General features: G+C 60.7%; 6 protein-coding genes across 6 annotated transcripts; 4 read left to right on the top strand and 2 right to left on the bottom strand.

Moving 5' to 3' along the window:
* Window positions 1–221: 221 nt before the first annotated feature.
* A1Q1_00052 (uncharacterized protein) lies at window positions 222–966 on the bottom strand (the record flags this gene model as incomplete). Its single annotated transcript, XM_014328893.1, has 2 exons — window positions 222–428; window positions 499–966. The coding sequence occupies 2 exons, from the start codon at window positions 964–966 to the stop codon at window positions 222–224; spliced, it is 675 nt and encodes a 224-aa protein (XP_014184368.1).
* Window positions 967–4,861: 3,895 nt separating this feature from the next.
* Window positions 4,862–6,037, top strand: A1Q1_00051 (uncharacterized protein; the record flags this gene model as incomplete). The annotated part of the gene is made up of 1 exon (XM_014328892.1): window positions 4,862–6,037. One exon carries the CDS (start codon window positions 4,862–4,864, stop codon window positions 6,035–6,037), a length of 1,176 nt encoding a protein of 391 aa, XP_014184367.1.
* Window positions 6,038–9,043: 3,006 nt separating this feature from the next.
* Window positions 9,044–10,516, top strand: A1Q1_00050 (uncharacterized protein; the record flags this gene model as incomplete). The annotated part of the gene is made up of 1 exon (XM_014328891.1): window positions 9,044–10,516. One exon carries the CDS (start codon window positions 9,044–9,046, stop codon window positions 10,514–10,516), a length of 1,473 nt encoding a protein of 490 aa, XP_014184366.1.
* Window positions 10,517–11,012: 496 nt separating this feature from the next.
* A1Q1_00049 (uncharacterized protein) lies at window positions 11,013–14,116 on the top strand (the record flags this gene model as incomplete). Its single annotated transcript, XM_014328890.1, has 5 exons — window positions 11,013–11,364; window positions 11,420–11,504; window positions 11,627–12,071; window positions 12,119–13,181; window positions 13,239–14,116. 5 exons carry the CDS (start codon window positions 11,013–11,015, stop codon window positions 14,114–14,116), a joined length of 2,823 nt encoding a protein of 940 aa, XP_014184365.1.
* Window positions 14,117–14,268: 152 nt separating this feature from the next.
* On the bottom strand, window positions 14,269–15,608 carry A1Q1_00048 (uncharacterized protein; the record flags this gene model as incomplete). Its single annotated transcript, XM_014328889.1, has 4 exons — window positions 14,269–14,284; window positions 14,357–14,486; window positions 14,552–15,426; window positions 15,478–15,608. 4 exons carry the CDS (start codon window positions 15,606–15,608, stop codon window positions 14,269–14,271), a joined length of 1,152 nt encoding a protein of 383 aa, XP_014184364.1.
* Window positions 15,609–15,634: 26 nt separating this feature from the next.
* A1Q1_00047 (uncharacterized protein) lies at window positions 15,635–18,313 on the top strand (the record flags this gene model as incomplete). Its single annotated transcript, XM_014328888.1, has 6 exons — window positions 15,635–16,351; window positions 16,398–16,463; window positions 16,569–16,718; window positions 17,450–17,482; window positions 17,539–17,564; window positions 17,641–18,313. 6 exons carry the CDS (start codon window positions 15,635–15,637, stop codon window positions 18,311–18,313), a joined length of 1,665 nt encoding a protein of 554 aa, XP_014184363.1.
* Between the last annotated feature and the right edge of the window lie 1,196 nt (window positions 18,314–19,509).

The following is a 19,509-nucleotide window of genomic DNA, read 5'->3' as shown; positions in this document are numbered from 1 at the left end:
TCCGTCCGATCTGTCTTGCTCGTCTGCGATGCATTTGCGCGGTTTTTTGCGTCGCGGTCATGCGCATGAATTACGTACGCTCTGGGCTCTTGGCTTGCGTTGAAGAGGTTCTGCTGGATCCGGCCGGCGAATTGCTGGGGAAGACAAGGCGAGGTGGAGGTCCGGGGCACCTCCTGGAGCCCAAGCAGCCCGGTAGCGATCGCAGCAGGGACGAGAGGGATCTATCCCGAGTAAGAGGGTAACATGCCTGATCGCATGATCGCAGTTCGAAGCTTGATCTCGCGGGTGTCTTGGTGTTTGCTCCCCTGCATGTCTGCAGCAGAGGCGCCCTGACATGTCGCTAGATGCGTACTTCCGTCGCCGCCAACGCCGTGATGTGGGAGACCCTGAGCAATGTCTGTGGCCCCAGACCCAGGTCCGCCTGGACCCTGTCCATTCCTGAATGCGTACAGCGGACCCTGCCGTTATTTCGGACCCTGGACGGTGCCCCTCACGCACTTTCGAGCTTCGGTTGAAGAGTGCTCGACAGCCCTGCTCTCCTTTGTCCAACGAGGAGACAAGGATTAGGTTTGATCCGGACATCTCGTCCCCGTTAACGTTGTCCTCTGCGCTTCCCCTGGCATAACGCTGCGAAGCTCGAAGTGGAGGCAGCATGACACGGAACCCAGTAATACCAGGTGATCCGTCCCTGGCACCTTGCGGCCCTGGGTCCTGGACCTGGTGTGGCCCCCCCCCGGTGCCCGCGATCGCCCGTCGCCCGTCGGCAGCATCGCCAGTCCACCCTGCCCAGCGCCGAGCGCTACACCTGCCCACCAGAAATATCTTGGCTCGCGTCTTGGCTTCGTAGAACGCCGCACACACACGCTGTCCACATTGACAGGTGACCTGGCGTCGCTTCTGGCTGCTCCCGGCGAATGCAGATCCGGCGGAAAACCCATCACTTGCGCTTCGCTGCGTCGCGTGCATCGCTGCCGTGGAAGTACAGAGACGTGGAAACATGGAAAAATGTCTCACGTCCTGTCAGCAAGCCGGCATGCCCGGACATGAGCTCATGAGCACCTGAACATGACCTGCCGGGCAGGATCCGGCCAGGACTCGTTCTTGGCGGCAAGGGGGCAAGACAGGGCGGGAGGTGTGCCCCACGTGACTCCGCGCGGGCGCGACGCCTCATCGCGCCTTCGACCAGTTAAAAGGTCGGATCTTGGTCAACAGGCCAGGAAACATGCCCAGGACCCAGGAAAAAAGAGAGACTGAGAGGGGGTTTGAAGATCCTAGAATCGTGAGTGGTTGAGGCGGCCGTCGCGCGTCGCTCGGCCCGGCATCGCGCATCCCGCATCGTTCAGAGCGAGGAGCAAAGGGAGGTATGGACTGCGACTTGCGATCCCTCGTGCGAAGGAGAGAGATCCTGGCTGGTCCTGGATTATCCCCGGGGATTCGCAGGCGAATCCCCGGATACACTCCTCCCTTACTGGATCCCTGGTGGTTCCCCACTCTTGACCCCGCACATCGTCCGGGACGGCGTTCTCCTCCCCCACATCTCCCACTCAACTCTTCGCCTCGCCGTCGCTCTCCCAAGACATCTCCGCTCCGTGGGTCACAGGGAGGGCCATGGGCCCCCAGGGCGCGGAGCAATGAAGACGCCGCGGGGCCGCACGATGCGGAAGTGTAAACCCGGAGCTGGAGCTGCTGTTGGCTGGTTTCGGGCGATGATGACGCGAGCACTCCGGCGTCGCCGCGGCTGTCATTGGCGGAGACACTGCGCCAAGGCTGGGCGGCGGTGACGACCGGCGATCTTGGAGGATCTTGGAGGCGTGGCAAGGCATGGCAAAGCATAGCGAGGGGCATTGGGGACATGGCGCTAGGGACGTTGCATCGTCGAGGTGGCCCCGCCTCAACACGACGCACCAGGAGAACAGGGATCAGCATTGGTATATCCAGGCAAGCCGTAGACGACAATGCCATAGGGCCCCCGGGCCGCCGGTTCGTCAGGTGGTGATCGTAGGGAGGTCAGGTCGACGTTGTCGGAGAGTAAGGGGGTGCACGTAGCTCGCCATCAGGCGGGACGCTTACACGACCGTCCCAGCTGATTCGTTGGGTAACGTCGCCGCAACGAACGTTCACATGCCGCCGAATCCGCCCCAAGATCTGCTCTGGACCCAGGCATGCGTCGCAGTAAGCTTGACTATCCTGATCGAGCTTCTCTCCAATCGCAGCAACCTTGTCGCACACCCGTCCCATCGCACAAGTCGTCATGCGGAGGATAAGCGCGATAAGCGGTGGGTCTCGTCCGCTTTCCGCGACAACGCTAGTTAGGCTATCACGACGACAGGCTATCAGACGGCGGTGCCTCGCTTATCGATCGAAAGTTTCTCGAAACCATGCTCCGGGCACGATGCTGGCATCCATGGCGTGCTGGGCGTGCTGGGCGTGCTGCCAGTGGGTCCCGCCGAAAACAGTGCCAACCAGTGAGAACGACAGTGCCAGAAATACACACGGGGCGGACACAAGCGCACACACAAGGGCAGCACAGGGGCGCAGCGTGGCACACAAGGGGGGAACCGAGCAGAGGCTCGCGGGGCGGGTGCGCACGAGCAAGGGGCGTCAGCACCACCCGAAGCATGCGATGCTCCCAAAGGATGCAAAGGACCACCCCTCAAAAGGATGCTGCATGCCACCTGCCACTCCTCCCTGGTGGACTGCGTGTCCGTCCGAGAATAGCGACTGTGGCCGATGGCCCCGTGCACCAGCACTACCCGGTGTTGAGAGCCACCGGGCCGGAGGATCGCGGATCTCGTTGGCTGCGCCGTGCGCACAGCGTACAGGGCCCGGTCGGCCAGAAGGCGGAAACTCCTGTGCATGCGCGTGTCGTGGTGAGAGAGCGTCCGAGCGCAGAGGGACCCAGAGGGGCAGCACACGAGTGCATTCCCTCCTGCCTGGCGATGCACTGTGCTCGTGTTCGGCATGTTCGGGGCTTGCATGGTTGGCTGACGAGCGTTGTCGCAGCGTGTCGTGAGCCCGACACGGAATGGCGCGAACTGGTTTACCGGTTCGCTCGCCGCGGTCCTGCCGGACAGCATGCCGGGTGAGACCACAGTGTCTTGACCAGGTGGGGGCGGCTGTAAGCGGAGTGTAAACGATGCCCGCAGCAGTACGTTCCCACGGTTGCGGTGCCGAGGCGGGGACCGGTGAATGGACGGCGGTATGTCCGTCTTGCTTGTCGTAGGTCGGCGTCCCCTTGTCGGTGCCTTGGACATTGAGATCTGGTCACGAGCTCACGAGCTGTCACGTCTGGCACGGGTGCACCACATGCGCGGCGTTCCTGCCGATATTAACTGCGGTGACTTGAGCGGCGAGTGAGATCAGCTGCACCGATACGAGGGCGGGCTCGGCCGACGCCGAGAGCTGCCAGCTGAGGACCGAGGGCTGGGCGTCTTGGAGCGCCGTCACGCATGCATTGGTTGGACCGGCGCTTATCGCGAGAGCAAGCATGAGCAATGCACATCGTATCACGAACACGGTAGATACGACCACAGCCGTAGCGCGACATTTTCATGGACGAAGACGCCAAGACTTGATAACGTTGTCCGGGCAACGGGCGACGGTTGCAGACGGGCGGGCGTACGGGGGTAAAAAAACCAGGTCCCAATCTCACACAGAGATAGCGCTCACATGACCATTGGCTTGGCTGTAGCTGGCATCAGCACGTTTAAGACAGGCGGTCGCAGCACGGCCTTGAGGCGTCGTCTTGGGTGATTGTTCTAATCTCATGTGGAATGTCGACCGTCGAGGCCGGAGACCGGAGAAGAGCACATGTATCGGGGCTGAAGACTTGGCGTTGTCGCACTGTCGGTGCTTGGGAGTGAAGATCGTCGTTGGGGACGTGAGCCGTCAGAGACGTCAGCCGGTGGGGGCGCAGTGCCACACTGCCTTTCGTGCGTTGTTCGGCGCCATCTTCGCTTCTTCGTTCGTCGTTTCTGTATGAGTAGAGAATGGAGAAGAACGCAACTCGTCTGACCGCCGTTGGTTCATAAGCATCTCGCTGGCGCCCACCACCCCGCACCCCCGCACCCCCGGGCACCCCGCGAGGACGTCCGCGGGATGCGCGGGCAGCCAATGGAACAGTGTGGGTGCGGTGTCCTAACTCGTACTTTTTTCCAACTTGGCCTCGACTCGTAGCGCGTCGCACCCTCGTCTGCCCTAGCAGCCCTTCGCAGGAGACCGATTTCCTCACCGTACGAGCCAGCGGGAACGCTGCCGCTACGGTGAATTCTTCGGCACGCACAGGCTTGCCAGCGAGCTCGTGTGCTGGATTCGGAACATACCGACCGTCTGGAGGGAAAACGCCGCACTATCATTGGACCACAGCGGTGCCACGAGGGCTCACCCGCCGGCTCTTCCCCGCGCTCGGTCTCCTCCTGCAGTCCAAGTCACGGGATTGGCCCCACGTGCAGCCCCGTAACGAGGTAGCCTGGCTCGAAACGATCCCACCGGCCTCTAAACGAGCCAGGCTACCTCTAAACGAGACGTCCGTGCCTCCACCTGCGAGATCCACTCGAAACACCTTGACACTCTCGAGCGAATCGTTTCAGAAATTTCCAGCAGCGCCAGCGAGATAAGAACTCACAGCAGAGTTGAGGGCAGAACGTACCGAGCAAAGACGACAGAATGGCTTACCGCGCGCGCTCTCTGCTGATCAACTCGCGCCGTCTGGCCGACTCGCTGCACGAGACGTGCAGGTGGGGCGCGGCTCACCGTTGGGGCCCGTGAGTCGTTACGGTCGGTGACTCGGTTCCGTGATGGTCACCAGACTCATGACCTGGTCACCCGCTAAGCTAACGCCAGCGGCGCGACCGAGACGGGCATGGCGCGCCTCGCCCTAGGCGACGATGACAAGAAGGCACGAGACTGGTTCTGTGAGGAGATGTCCTCACTCGGCTGCGATGTCAAGGTGGACGCCATGGGCAACACCTTTGCGGTGCGTCCGGGCAAGAACGCTGGTCCGCCGACGGCCATGGGCTCTCACCTCGACACTCAGCCCACGGGCGGGCGCTACGACGGCATCCTCGGCATCCACGCCGCGGTCGAGGCGATGCGCACGATGCGCGACGCAGGCTACGAGACCAAGTACCCTGTCGCAGTCGTGAACTGGACGAACGAGGAGGGTGCCCGCTTCCCCAAGTCGCTGCACGGGAGCAGTGTCTGGGCGGGCGACCTCAGCCTCGAAGCGGCGTATGCGCTCAAGGACGTCGCGGACCCGAGTAAGACGGCCGGCGCCGAGCTCGAGCGGATCGGGTACAAGGGCACCTTGCCCGCCGATGCGAGGCAGAACCCCCTCGCGGCCCACTTTGAGCTGCACATTGAGCAGGGACCGATTCTCGAGGGCGAGGACGCGGCGATCGGTGTCGTCTCCGGAGGTCAGGCGTACAAGTGGCTCCGATGCAAGATCTCTGGCCGTGACAGCCACGCCGGCACGACGCCGCTCGCCTATCGCGCTGACGCTATGCTGGGTGCCGCGCGCATCATTGCGGCCTGCCACGATGTCGCAGCCAAGCACTCCGGCGTCGCGACGACGGGCATCCTCACCCTCGAGCCCGGGTCGATCAACACGATCCCGCACACGGTCGAGTTCACGATCGACATTCGTCACCCGGACCCCGCGGCTGTGCGCGCCATGGAGGCCGACATCCGCACCCTGTCCTCGTCGCTCCTGCAGACGGGCAACAAGTGGGAGTGCAAGGTCGACTTTGAGGAGATGTTTGACGCCCCCGCCGCCATCTTCGCCATGGAGTGCAGGGACGCGATCCGCGAGGCGGCCATCGCCAGCGTCGGCGAGGGCAAGGTCCGCGAACTCGTCAGCGGCGCCGGCCACGACTCGTGCTCGACCAGCAAGCACTGCCCCACCGGCATGGTCTTTGTCCCCTGCAAGGACGGCGCGTCGCACACCCCCGTCGAGTACGCTAGCCCCGAGGCTTGCGCGAACGGCGCGCAGGTGCTCATGGACGCCGCGCTGCTGTTCGACTCGAGGCGCGAGAAGTAGGAAGTGAGCGATGTTGCGCAGTGTGCAGAGCGCATTCATATCCAGAGGCGGAGGGCGAGGTCGAGACGAGGTGGAATTGTGGGCAAATGCGACTCGCATTTGCTGAGTCGCATTTGCTGCCGTGGCTCGTACCGACGGGTACCAATGGGTACCGATGGGCACCATGGGTACCAATGAGCACCTAGGGCACCCGATTCGGTGGGCGAAGGCGGGAGTTAAGACGTATTTGATGTGAACGCAGAAACAAATCATAGACAATTAGAACAGCATGCATTGAACCTCGTCATGGAAGGTCAACAAGGGGTGAGGGGAAATCTTCCCTTTGTCCCCTGCAAGGACGGCGCGTCGCACACCCCCGTCGAGTACGCTAGCCCCGAGGCTTGCGCGAACGGCGCGCAGGTGCTCATGGACGCCGCGCTGCTGTTCGACTCGAGGCGCGAGAAGTAGGAAGTGAGCGATGTTGCGCAGTGTGCAGAGCGCATTCATATCCAGAGGCGGAGGGCGAGGTCGAGACGAGGTGGAATTGTGGGCAAATGCGACTCGCATTTGCTGAGTCGCATTTGCTGCCGTGGCTCGTACCGACGGGTACCAATGGGTACCGATGGGCACCATGGGTACCAATGAGCACCTAGGGCACCCGATTCGGTGGGCGAAGGCGGGAGTTAAGACGTATTTGATGTGAACGCAGAAACAAATCATAGACAATTAGAACAGCATGCATTGAACCTCGTCATGGAAGGTCAACAAGGGGTGAGGGGAAATCTTCCGGTTGAACGAAGGAGAGGGCTCTCAGGACAAACGTGAACATGGCACTCTGGATCTTGGTGGATTAGCCATTGCCGCAGCTCGGTCAAGTACCAGCGGAAATGATATGCTTCCTGTGGAGGCGCGCAATCTGTTGACCATGCTTCGGATGAGCTGTTGAATTCCCGTTTGATCAGTAACGAGTCCAGCTGAGTCTTGCTCCTGCAATGGAATCCGTCAGAAGTAAACGGATCAGAGTCAGTTCTGTACATTCGTTAGCAATTGTTGTCAGCCAGCCCATCAGCATCCCGCCCCCCGTTAGTTTCAACACTTGTCGGTCCACCTGATCAACTCCAGACGCCTCCGGGCTCCGCATTTGTATTCATCACCCCGCACTATCCCGTCAGTAACAGTCGTTCCATCAGTTATGTCGAAGCAAGAGCCCCGTAGAGGAATGAGCCACACGGCAGGATCATCTTATATTCGGACGGCGCGTAGTTCCAGGGTAGTAACCGCGATGCGGCACCAGGTTGGCCGGGTGCCTGGAAGTTCCGACCGTCCAGCGTTTTCAGTAAGCTACAGGCGGGCTGATTACATTCCTTGCGTCTCGGCGTCCTTCCCTTCAGCCTGGGAGATTGGCCATCAGGCCATCAGTTTGGCCATACCCACGCAAGTTTGGCCATAGCATGCTGTTTTTGGCCAGAGTGGATTGGCCATAGCTGTGTGGCCCCGCACGGGCACATGGTGTGTTTTGGCCATGCGCTCACGTCAACTGGACACCGAGAACGCTTTTGGCCATACCTGCCAGCTTCGCATCGATGGAGCCATTTGGGTTTTGGCCATCCTGCGATCTGTAGACTGGCGTCAGTCGGTTCGCGCCTGGCATTTTGGCCATAACAATAGCGTGGCGAGGCACAGATTGGCCATACGTCAGAATCTGGGATCGCGGTCGTACCAAATCATGCTCTCGTCGCCGGTGAACACCGAGACGTCACGAACGCATAGCGCATGATTTGTTTTGTTGACAGCGAAGTGGTGCATTGTCCTAGATCCCGTGGCCCCAGTTGGCGGGCTGGGGTGGTCGAACTGGGGCGAGCGGACCGACGCGCCGACATGGTTCGAGGCGCAGGGCTGCCATCAATTTCGAGTCAGATCGTCGAGGCAACGTCCCCGCCCGATTCGGTTTGGCTTTGCTCCAGCCCAGCGTTCTGGAAGCATGCCTGGAAGCATTTTGCGACGTCTTCTCCCCAACCTAAACCTGAGTGCCCCAGGTCCTTCGGTATGCATAGGACGACGCGACGCAACCTCTTCCCGGATCGGAGTGCGCAGACCGCCATCAGGAGCGTCGCTGACTCTGCGACTGACGCTGCGACGGGATCTGCGTCTGCGGAGTGGTGCGAACCTGGCAACCAGCGCCTCGACGCCTCTGTGCGGCGTCGCATTTCGAGTCGTCTTCGAGTCAGAACACCATGGCAACCCCTATGCATGCTTTACGCTCGGCGCACCCGATATCTGCAGCGGCCGTATCTTCAGCGTACGTCGACGAGCTCCTGAACGCCATCCCGAAAGGACGGAAGGGCGTTGTGCGAGTGGGGGCGGGGAACCTCGTCATTTCGCGGTGCTTCAGCCTGCTGGGGGTGCCAGTGCCGCTCGGCATGCTTAGGCATGAGGTCAGGTAGGGGCCGGCGACCTGACCGAATTTCGAACGCGCCAGTCGCATGGCCAATGCCTAACCCTTTCCCCCACAATGCCCTAGCAGTCTGTCGGCGGACTGGACAGCGCGCTCCAGCCAGCCTGGAGCGCTCCAAGAGCGCGGCAAAGCCAGGATTCAGATCTGCGTCAGCGTCGCGAAGCTGGGGTGCTGGATGCGGGGCGGGCGGCGCTTGCCTGAGGGTTTAGTCTGGGACTGGGAATCCGGGCAACACGGTGACTAAACAATTTGAATTTCGACTCCATGGCCAATCTACCCCGCAAGGAAAGGCTGGAGGGGATTTTGGCCATCGCCCCAGGCAACGTCGGTCACCTGCTGCGATGCATGCTGCATGCAGCAACGACGTGGCTAGTCGTGCTCCGCTCCATGCTATCCCAGAGTACTTAACCACGAAGCGATGAAGAGATGTAACCCCCCAACTCTTAACTCTGCGTCATCAAGTGTCACCGCACAATCTTCGGATCTTGCCCTCTTATCTCTCCCACCCATATCGGCCGACTCCGACCGCCCAGAGTCTGACGTGCTAGACGCCCACACAGCCACAAGCAGAAATGTCCACCGCTTCCTCTTCTCGTCCGTCCATTCCCTCAACAACAAATCCCAGCGCTGGTTACGGTACCCCGTTGTCGTCTCTCCTGCTCCCGAATTTCAAGCCGAAGCAGGTCAAGCCCTCACACGCCTTCAACTCTTACACCGGCTTCACGAAAAGCGTCACCCCCTCAACCGCCTCACCAGCCAGCAGCGCCGCGTCCAGCCCGAAAATGACTGCCTCCCTCCCCCCGCCGTCCAAGCTCGACGAGGGCCACCCCTGCGTCACCGATATCTCCGAGGCCATTGGCGGCAAGGCGAACGTTGAGCGCCTGCACCGCACCGCGCGGGATTTCCGCAGTGACACCTTCACGATGCCGTCAGACGCCCAGATGATGGAGGGTGTTCGGGCGTCCCGCGGCGACGACGTTTACATGGAGGACAGCGCGACGGCGGCGCTCGAGGAGCGCATCGCCAAGATGGCCGGCAAGGAGGCTGCACTTCTCGGTGTGTCGGGTACGATGACGAATCAGCTCGCCATCCGAACGCACATGAAGCAGCCCCCGCACTCGATCATCACCGACAACCGCGCCCATGTCCATCTCATGGAGGCTGGTGGCATTGCTGTCTTCTCGCAGGCCACGACACACGCCCTCGCCCCCTCCAACGGTCTCCACCTCACTGTTGAGGACATCGAGCCCGCCCTCCAGCTCGGTACCAATATCCACATCGCCCCGACCAAGCTCATCTGTCTCGAGAACACTCTCTCCGGCATTGTGTTCCCTCAGGACGAGGTCGTGAGGATTGGTGAGCTTGCCAAGAAGCATGGCGTTGCTATGCACCTTGACGGTGCTCGCGCTTGGAACGTCGCTGCCGCTGAGCTCGAGCGCCGCGGCCTCGACCCGAACAGCGAGGAGGACAGGACGACCGTCCTTTCCGACATTCTCGCTCCCTTCGACACCGCGTCCCTCTGTCTGTCCAAGGGTGTTGGTGCCCCGATCGGCTCCGCCATTGTCGGTTCGAAGGAGTTTATTGAGCGCGCCAAGTGGTTCCGCAAGATGTTCGGTGGTGGCTGGCGCCAGTCTGGCTCTCTCGCCGCCCAGGCCGACTACGCTCTGACGCACCACTTCCCTCGTCTGGCCGGCACGCACGCCCTCGCCCGAAGGCTTGCCGATGGCCTGAAGGAGGCGGGCTGCGACATTGTTGCGCCCGTCGACACGAATATGGTCTTCTTCGACCCCGCCCCGGCTGGCATCAACCTTGAACAGGTCGCCGCTGCCCTGGCTGAGCTCCCGGACCCGATCACGATTGGCGCGAACCGCCTCGTTCTCCACCACCAGACCTCGCCCCAGGCTGTCGAGGACTTCATCCAGGTCGTCAAGGACCTCGCCGATGCGGTCGACCCGGAGGACAGGCCGACGAAGCGCCAGAAGCTCGGCGAGAAGGACGGCCGCATCAGGCTCCAGGTCACCGGCAACTACACGACCGACAAGTAGACGCAGTGTGCGCAGACGGACCTTGATTCACTCTGTTATTTAGACACCTTGTTAATATGTACCATATGCACAACCTACCGATACACGATTCGCTTGTCCGTTGAGCGCCCCCTGCGACGTTGTGATTCCGAACGAGGCTGAGCCGTTGAGACATTCCTGAGTCAGGATCGACCCAGTGTTCCAGGAGTGCTTAAAAAGCTGCTTGATCGGAAACAAGAAAGTCAATGGCTTGAGCCTCCTTGCGCGCGAGATCGCTACTGCGCCAGCTGCTTGTTGACAACCAGCGTTAGCTTGCCGCTAGTTTCGCATGAATACGCAGGTCGTGCGAGTGCGCGCTGCGTGCTGGAGTCAGGGTCTAGAGGTCGCCGGAGGCTGGGCTCCGGACCAAATATTTTCGCCACCCAAGCCCAGCCAACAGTCAATCCAGGCACGGTGAACAATAGACTTTCGGACGTTCGTTCCACTGAAATTTCAATCTCGCACATCCAACTCGCAGATGGGGATCACGAGCTCACGACCGGCGAGCGACGACCCCTCGTCATCGTCGACGAGGGCGACGGGACTGCCCGAGGGATGGTACTACCCGAAACGACGAGGCGACCCGCCGCCATGGGAGACACAGCCGTACGAGACCATCAACCCCCAGCACCTCGAGGTCCGCCAGGTTCCGGGACGAGGACGAGGCGTATTCGCGAATAAGGACTTGCGAGCCGGAACGAAACTCGAAGACGCGCCCGTGCTGGTGATCACGAAGGAACAGTGGGAGGACGGCAACATGAACGACTCGATCCTGGGCGAATACGGTTTCTGCTGGTCGAACGGAGGGATGGCGCTTGGACTTGGAATAGGTGAGTAGCAGCACGTCGCGGGTTAGTGTGAGTGGAAGGCTGGGAAGACAAAAAGGTCGTCACTGGAATGGGAGTGATGGGAGACTGTGCAGTGTCAAAAGTGCCACAGCACAGAAGAAGACGAGACCCAAGGACAGGAAGTGGGTGTGCGTTGCGAGGGAGGGAGGGGGTGGATCGTGGATCGCTAGAGTGCAGGGCGATGGGGCGGTGAGGCGGCGAGGGACGGGGGCGCATGGCGTGTGCATGTGCGTCTGTGTGTTAGCCATGGCTCTGTGCTCGCTCTCGCTGGCGCGCCTGCCGCTGTGCGCTGGCGTGCGCTGGCGCTGCGCCGCCTGCGCCGGCCTGTCGTCCAAGCCATGCGCGCCGTGCACGCACCGCGCATTGTATGCCTGGCTGCCGCGCCTGCCTGCGCCGGTGACACCTTAGTGTGCCCTCGACCCTCCCTTGCTTCCCCCTTTGCCCCTCCGCTCGTCTTCCCTCGAGACCCTCCTCGCTGCGCGCTGTGCGCATCGTCCCCCCCGGCACCACCGGATGCTTCCTTGCGGCTCACCCGGAATGCACTCCTGTCTTCCTCCGCTCCTTCTGTCAGACATCATCGTCGTCTTCTCGACATTTCTCATCACTACTCTACTCACGCTCGACTCTCCATTACTCTTCTTTCTTTATTCCCGCTCGTCTCAACTCCCCAATCACCTCTCCACAGAGTCGTTGACGTCTTGGACTCGACCCCTTCCACCAACACACGCTACCACAGTCTTCCCCTTCATTCCACTCTCATATCTCTGATCAGCGCTTCGTCTGTCCCCTGCGCACGGGCGCACACGACCACTCGTCTTTCCAGCGCACACCACACTCATCACCTCATACCCGCTTTCCTCACATTCACTCTTCCTTTCTTACACCCACAGCTTCTCTCTTCAACCACTCCTCGCAACCCAACGTCAACTTCGTTCGGAATACGGCCGAGGGAACCATCACCTTCACGACATCGCGCTCAGTCTGCAAAGGCGACGAGCTCTGCATCTGCTACTCTGCCGACGAGAGCAAGCTCTGGTTCGTTCCTTCCGGTGGCGCCAAGGTTGCTCTTTCAGAAGACGAAGGCGACGGTACTGGACTCTTCTCTGACCTCGCCCTTGGAGACGAGGTAGCCATCGAAGTTAAGAAGAAGGAGGAAGCACGAGCTACACGAAGAGAGATGGGCGGAAAGACACACGTCGCCAAGGAGAAGCGCCGTGCACGGGCTGCGGAGCGGAAAGCGAAGAAGGCTGCGGCCAAGGTCGAGCAAGCTGCGGCTGAGGAGGCTGCCACCAAGGAGGTCGAGGCTCAGAAGGCTGAACCTGCTTCTCCCAAGTCTCCTCAGGCGAACGGCGACAAACTCCCCAATGGCGACTCGAAGCCTAAGGCCAATGGAGAGCCCTCCACCGATGCTGCGACCACTCCGGCGCCCAGCACCAAGGGCACTTCCGTTGCCAGCAGCAGTCCGTCCCAGCAATCGACGACACCACCGACTTCCGTCAACGGTTCTGAGTCTAGCAAGCCCTTGACCGGTCCCCCTGACGTCGTGGCCCCCCAATCTGCTGCAGCTCGCACTGCTGCCCGCCAGCGCCGCGGCGAGCGCCGTGCTGACCTTCCCCCTCCTCTGCACGGCAATCTCAGTGGACCCTCGCGCCACAACGAGCATGTTGAGCCTGCTAGCGAACTCGAGTGGGAGTTTGTCGAGGGCGACAAGCTTCCTGAGGAAGAGTGGGGAGTCCTGACTCGCGCGAAGGGCCCCGTTGAGAGGGAAGAAGAGGCTGAGGCTGATGATACGGCAACCGGTGAGTAGCCCAACCGGCGGTATGCGCTGACATTAGTCAATGTCTGGGTTGTCCAAGCCACCGACCCTCAGCAGACTCCGCTTCTTTTAACGTTCACGAAGAACATGGACCCCGACCCTCGCATGCGTCACCTGAAGCGTGTTAAGCGCTGGAAGGACAGCACTGGAGCGCACACCGCCGTTGCTCTGGCGATGCACGACGCGGACCCCGAGAAGCTCAAGGCGAAGCTGAAGGAGGAGGCTGACCTCGATCTCGTCCCTTACCTTCTGCCCGTTCCCCGTGCTGCGGCTCGCACCGCCGATCAACTGAAGGCACGCAACAAGATCTGGCCCGTTCTCTACTCTCCCACCGCCCAGCGACCCTATGACGCCCGTGGCATCACCCCCGCGAAGCTTGCTTGGATCCGAGCGGGTATCGACCGCGTCATCGCCGATGCCCGTGCGGCGAGGGAGAAGGGTGAGATGCCCATTGCCGTCTACTGTGCGGCTGCCCCCGAGAGCCTCTGGCCCACGACCGAGTCTTTCATTCCGCCCACGCCAGGACTCCAGGCTGAAGCTCACGACACGCGCAACTCGGAGAAACACCCCCTGCGCCACGCTGTCCTCAACTGCATTGCTCGCGTTGCCCGTTTGCGCACGGTCCCTCCGTTCTCCGAGCTCCAGCCTACTCGCAACGGTGCCGACTACCTTCTCACGTCACTGACGCTGTTCATTACGCACGAGCCCTGCGTCATGTGTTCGATGGCCCTTCTCCACTCGCGAGTGAAGGAGGTGTACTTCATCTACCCTCGCAAGCGCTCTGGCGGCCTCGAGGGAAGCTACGGAGTGCACTCGCGCAGGGACCTCAACCACCGCTTCGATGCTTGGCAGTGGATCGGCGATGGCTGGTGCTCAGCCCTCGATCTGCGCGACATTCCCGAGGACCTCGAGATCTGAGAGATGAGCCCATTCGCCTCTCGTCGCAAACATAACGCACTCTCGCATAGTTTCACTCTCTCACTTGGAGACTTATAACCCCGCATTTAGAACGCATCGTGACACGCTGTGTCATCCAGTATATGCATACAAAAGGTAGTTGCTTGTAATATTTAGTGTTTAGTGCTGCTGTTAATGAAGCCAGCGTTGAACTGAAGAAGGGAGCTGTCGTCAGTTGACATTCTGTGTAGACCAACTCACTTGATGTCTCTGACCCAGCCTGTGCCGCCTCCGGGCTGGTCGACGCAGGGGATGGGATATATTGACTTGCGGATGAGGACCGATTCCTCGGCGTGGAGCTCACACACGTCTCGGCCGTCCAGTGATACCTCTACGGGACATCGAGAGTTTGCGGAAATCTAGAGTCAGCTAGACAGCAGAGACCGCTCGACGCACGCCTAGCTTCACTCGTCCTCCTCCCGGCAGGACCAGTGGTCGGAATGACAATGACCGGGGTGCGATCGGGGTCAGCATGACGGCGTCTGTCTCTGGATGCATGGGCGACCCTCCAGCCGATAATGAGTAGGCTGTTGATCCAGTTGGGGTAGAGAGGAGGAAGCCGTCCGCCCGTTGTCAGCTTGGTATGGACTGCGCGTAAGCTCACGAGACCCTTTGTCAGATGCTGGTTATTGTAATACACATCGACACTGGGAAGGTGGGGGTACCGTCCTCGATGGAGGCAGACCTCGTTCATGACCTGCCATCCGGACTCGGGCATGCGACTTAGTGTCCTGCCCTGGCTATCGACCGCGAGGGCATTGAGGCGCATGCGGTTGAGGATCTCGACCTCGCCATCGCCAAGGATGTAGTGGAGAGCCCGATCAATATCCTGCACCTTGAAAGGGAGGAGGAAGCCGAGGCTCCCGAGCGAGAAGCAGAGCACGGGGGGACACTCTGTTCGCGAGAACAGCTGGCTTGCGTGCAGCACCGTCCCGTCTCCGCCGAGGGTGATGACGAAATCCGTATTGTCGAGGAGCTTGACGGGGCTGTCCGTGATCTCATTGAAGACGGTGAGGTTTGGGAACTGGCTCTGCTCGCGCGCCGTGTGCGGCTCAACGATAAGACGCAGGTGAGGGTAATGCGTCGTCAGGAAGCCGAGAATCTCGGCCATCGCGGCCTGCACACGGCTATCGTCCTTCTTCTGCACGAGGAGCACGCTCTCCGGCGGCCGCGTCCACTGGCACAGGTGGTGGGAGGGCGAGAAGGCCGCAGGCGCGCTCCGTGGTGCGCCGTCGATGGGCAGCAGGCGCGGCTTCCTTGTCTTGTCAGTGCTGCTCTCGTGATGTACCGATTGATTCCAGGGCCGTGGTCCTGTTACTTACTCGGCGAGCTGGGCGTGGGTCACGGGCGGCAGGTCGCGGAGCATATGTACGCCGCGCGCCCGGCGTGCTTGTGACAGCGCCGAACGCAGGTGGGAGAGCGGTGGCCGCAGGACTGGTCGGGGTAACAGCATGGTGGGTAGGGAGAGTGTACATCCAGATGCGGCCCAGTTGGCCAGTTGGTCGCCGAGAAAAGTCAGACTCGAGACATTGCGACTCGCTTGCCTGGATCTGCCCGAATTGCGTATGGCGTAATGGCGCTCTCGCTTGGCTTGACTGGCTAGAGTGCAGCCGGGCCAGCCGGGCTGGACCGACGGGTGGCCACGGTTGCGTACGGTTGGTCGCCTGCGTATCTGCAGGATGGCAGGCCAATGTGGAGGTCAGATGCCTTTCAGGCACGCCTGACTTTTGGCTGGACGTGAACAGAGTGCGCGCTGCACAGACTGTTCCGCTCATCTTATCTCTCCGCACCGTCCTTCCTTCTCCGTTGCTTTACGCTTCACTCTTCGAGCGCCTATCAGCCGCTGTACTCGCCGCTCTCACCTACTTCGACCTTTTCGCGCTAGACTTGATCAACGGCAGATCACCAGTCATGTCCGACACCCCCGGCCAGCCTGGACCGTCGAGCCAGCCGCAACCCCAGGCCGGTCCCTCGAAGGCCGCCTCGAGCTGGAAGCCGCAGTACTCTGAAACTGGACCGGGACCAAGCTTACAGACATATAGGCGGCACCCGGAGCGCGCGTACGGCGGACCGAATCCCGACTCGCTGTCCAATGCGCGCACGCCGGAGCAGGCCGAGCAGTACTGGAAGCGTGTGCGAGCCGTGGAGGGCCCGCCGCTGCCGCGCTTCGGACGGTTGATGGGCATCGGAGGTTGGGTGCTTAGTGGAAGTAAGTTAGCCATCCCGGCCGTGAAACTAACAGCCAGTCGCGGTATTCTACATGGTCGCGTACGCGGACTTTGGAGACAAGGAGCACGTCTTCAGCGAGGTGAGTCCTTCGGGGACTAATGAGCCTCAATGCGTAGCCTGCATGAGCCTCTGTGACTGTACCCAGCTACCAAGCCCGGGTTCAAGCTGACTCTCAGCCCCGCAGACAATGGCACAAGTTTACGAACAACATGTTCACGCTGTCCGAGAAGGAGCGCAATATGATGGGCCTGGAGAAGCCGCTCAAGTCCCAGGCTCAGGCGCAGGAGAAGGTTTAGACTGCACGACACCTATGGCACGTTTTGGTTCATCTCATGTATGCATGTATCTCAGTACCACACTGTTTGCGGACGTTGATTGAGACGCTGGCGCGGCTGGGTGGGTGCGGTGGACCTCCACTCCAGGAACACCCAATGCGATAGGCGGTATTACAAGTCATCGGGAGGCTGGGACAGCTACTGGCTACGACGTAGAGAGTGCAGTTGCCGTTGTCGGGCAGGCTGGACTGCGTCTGTGCTCGTGCCCGGTAGGTAGACGTCGCTCGACGCAGCTGATCGACTTGCAGAAGTGCAGTTGATACAGTCACGGAGAACTTGTAAACAGATGTCCTCGCTGCTCAAATGGGCGCCCCGAAATCCGCTGCTGCTCTTCCGCATCTGAATTAAGCCGCACCACAACATCGCCGAGCCATGCATGTACACTTCCTCGTTTCCGTGTTCATATGCACAGGCCGTCGTATGCATGCAAGTCTTCGTCGTCGTAGAAGTCGAGATGCAGGAGTGAAATTATGAGGTCAGCCAAAACGCAGAGGGACGGGTGCCACAGACGGCGTTAACGCCGGGAATTTGGTCTCGAGGCTCGAAATTGGTGCCAGGCCAGCCCAGAAGTCTACAGCAGGCCAAGCACCCAGAGAGGATCCTCTTCGTCCGTCAAAACCAACGTAAACGAAGTGAGTAGCGACGACAGCAGCGGGCCCGACTGCCCTCCCGACGAGCACGACACCCGCGACGACACGTACGAGACCGGCGTGCTGACGCTTTTCTGCAGAAACCGCGTCCTTACCGCGACTTCATTCAAGATGTGAGTGGTTTCGACATGCCTGGTGGCAAGAAGATGAGCGCGTGCTGACAGATCAGGGCTCACTCCAACGTTTGGTTCTCTCGTGAGTTGCTACGACGGCTGGAACTGCGCTCGATGCGCTGCGAAGGAAACTGCATCGCTGGGCTTTGGACGAGAAGACGGGAAAGGATTGGGACAGGCAAGACGAGGCTCGACGGAAGTTCGATCATGTTGGACGGGTTCGCGACTTCCACATACGATAGCGACCAACATTCTGCGCGACTTGGAGCTCTCTGTTGTGATCATGGCGTCTGGGGGTGGCTTGGAAGCTGCGTTGGAACCAAGTCCGATCTTCTGCACATTTCGATGGCTTCTTCGATTAATCGTTGTTGGACTGTTCGCGCAAAGTTCCCAACAGTGCTTGCGCGTCGTCCTGCCGCAATTTTGTTTGGCGCAGACCTCGACACGATCAGCTATCTCGACCAGCCGTCTCTCCGTTGCATCACGAACCGTCGAACGTCATTCCTCCGCCTGTCCATGCCTGTCCCCCTGCTTCAGTCTTTCTGGGCGACTTTGCAGCAGAGCGCAGTTTCAGCTGCCGATGCTATCTTGACCCAAGCTAACATTCAGGCCCCCGCAACTACGGCAAGGGCTCCCGCCAGTGCCGCGTCTGCGCCCACCGCGCCGGTCTCATCCGCAAGTGGTGAGTTGACCCGTCTCTTGCCTGAGGATACAGCTGACAATCCAGGGGCCTTGACATGTGCCGTCAGTGCTTCCGTGAGAAGTCCAAGGCTATGGGCTTCGTCAAGTACAACTAAGAAGTGTCTCGACGAGGTTTTTCTGAGGTCCTAGCATCTGTATATGTGATGGCATACCATCTCCCGGCCCGTTGGCTCTGTGCGCCTGTTCACGCCCGGTGCATGATCGCTTTCCTCTCGATCTCTTTCCCGAGAGTCAGACAGTGTCCTTCTCCGTCAGCAGCTGCATCCCTGGTCGCGCGATCGCCGATTATTCTCGTGCGCCAAGCGGACACTTCGTGCGCTCAGTGCCACTGTCTCTATCTCATGTCATTTTTCCCGTGATTGAACGCAGACATCTGCAGCGGCCACGAGCACAATGCCATGTGGTCATGTGCCACCTACCCGAACGGGAAATCGGCGTTATTCAGGCCAGAAGCCCTCCTTCGAGTCAGGCACGAGGGTACAGGCGAACGTAGACGCAGGTACGCAGACGCGGGCAGATGCTGGCACTCTGGCAGAGATCAGCGTGAAAAATTTGGCCCCGTGATCAGGACAAGCTCAGTGCAAAGACTAAACACTAGATAAACGAATGAGCGTCCAGCTGGGTTAATTAGTGGTGGGGAGCATGGGCTAATCAGAGTGGCCAGAGTGGCCAGAGTGGCCAGAGAGCCGCAGGAGAGTGGGTGAGGGTATGTGGGTAACTCGACAGCCGGGCTCGCCGCACGGTACCCTTGGGTGCGTGAGGGCTCAGCGCGCATACGAGCTCTGCCAGTGAGCGTGCAGTGCACTGGATACGCCAAACGCCCAGACGCCGTCAGATGAAAGTGGAGCTGCGAGCCATGCCACGGCATCGTCGCATCGAGCCTCGTCCCGCGACCTTGCATGCATCGCGCAGCACGGGGTCTCGTCCAGGTTGCATTGTGCAAAAGCGATCCAGAAGCATCAGCGCGCAGCGCACAGAGGACGCAGAGCGAGAATGAATCTACTGACGAGGGCGAACGAATCGAGCTCTCTATGGCCGCTGGCTCGTTGGCTGCACGGATCTTTTTTTCACCTGCGCTGCGTCCAAACTGGCGCTCGTCCTACCACACCGCCGCCTGCGACCACCACCAGCAGCCCGGCCGACATCTCGACCTTTCTTCTCCTCGCTCCAAACCCACCCCTCAACCAACAACCACCCCCCGACAGTCTCTTTGACTGACCCATTTGTCAAAAACAGGTGTGAGCCTGCCTGCTGCCTCAACGGCCCCGCCGCTCGTGCTGACACACTACGTTCCACCCGGTCCGCCGCCGACTACCTCCGCCCAC

The sequence above is a fragment of the Trichosporon asahii genome, assembly GCF_000293215.1.
Source record: "Trichosporon asahii var. asahii CBS 2479 unplaced genomic scaffold scaffold00002, whole genome shotgun sequence".
Taxonomy (NCBI): domain Eukaryota; kingdom Fungi; phylum Basidiomycota; class Tremellomycetes; order Trichosporonales; family Trichosporonaceae; genus Trichosporon; species Trichosporon asahii.
This window is presented reverse-complemented; position numbering and strand designations above follow the sequence as displayed.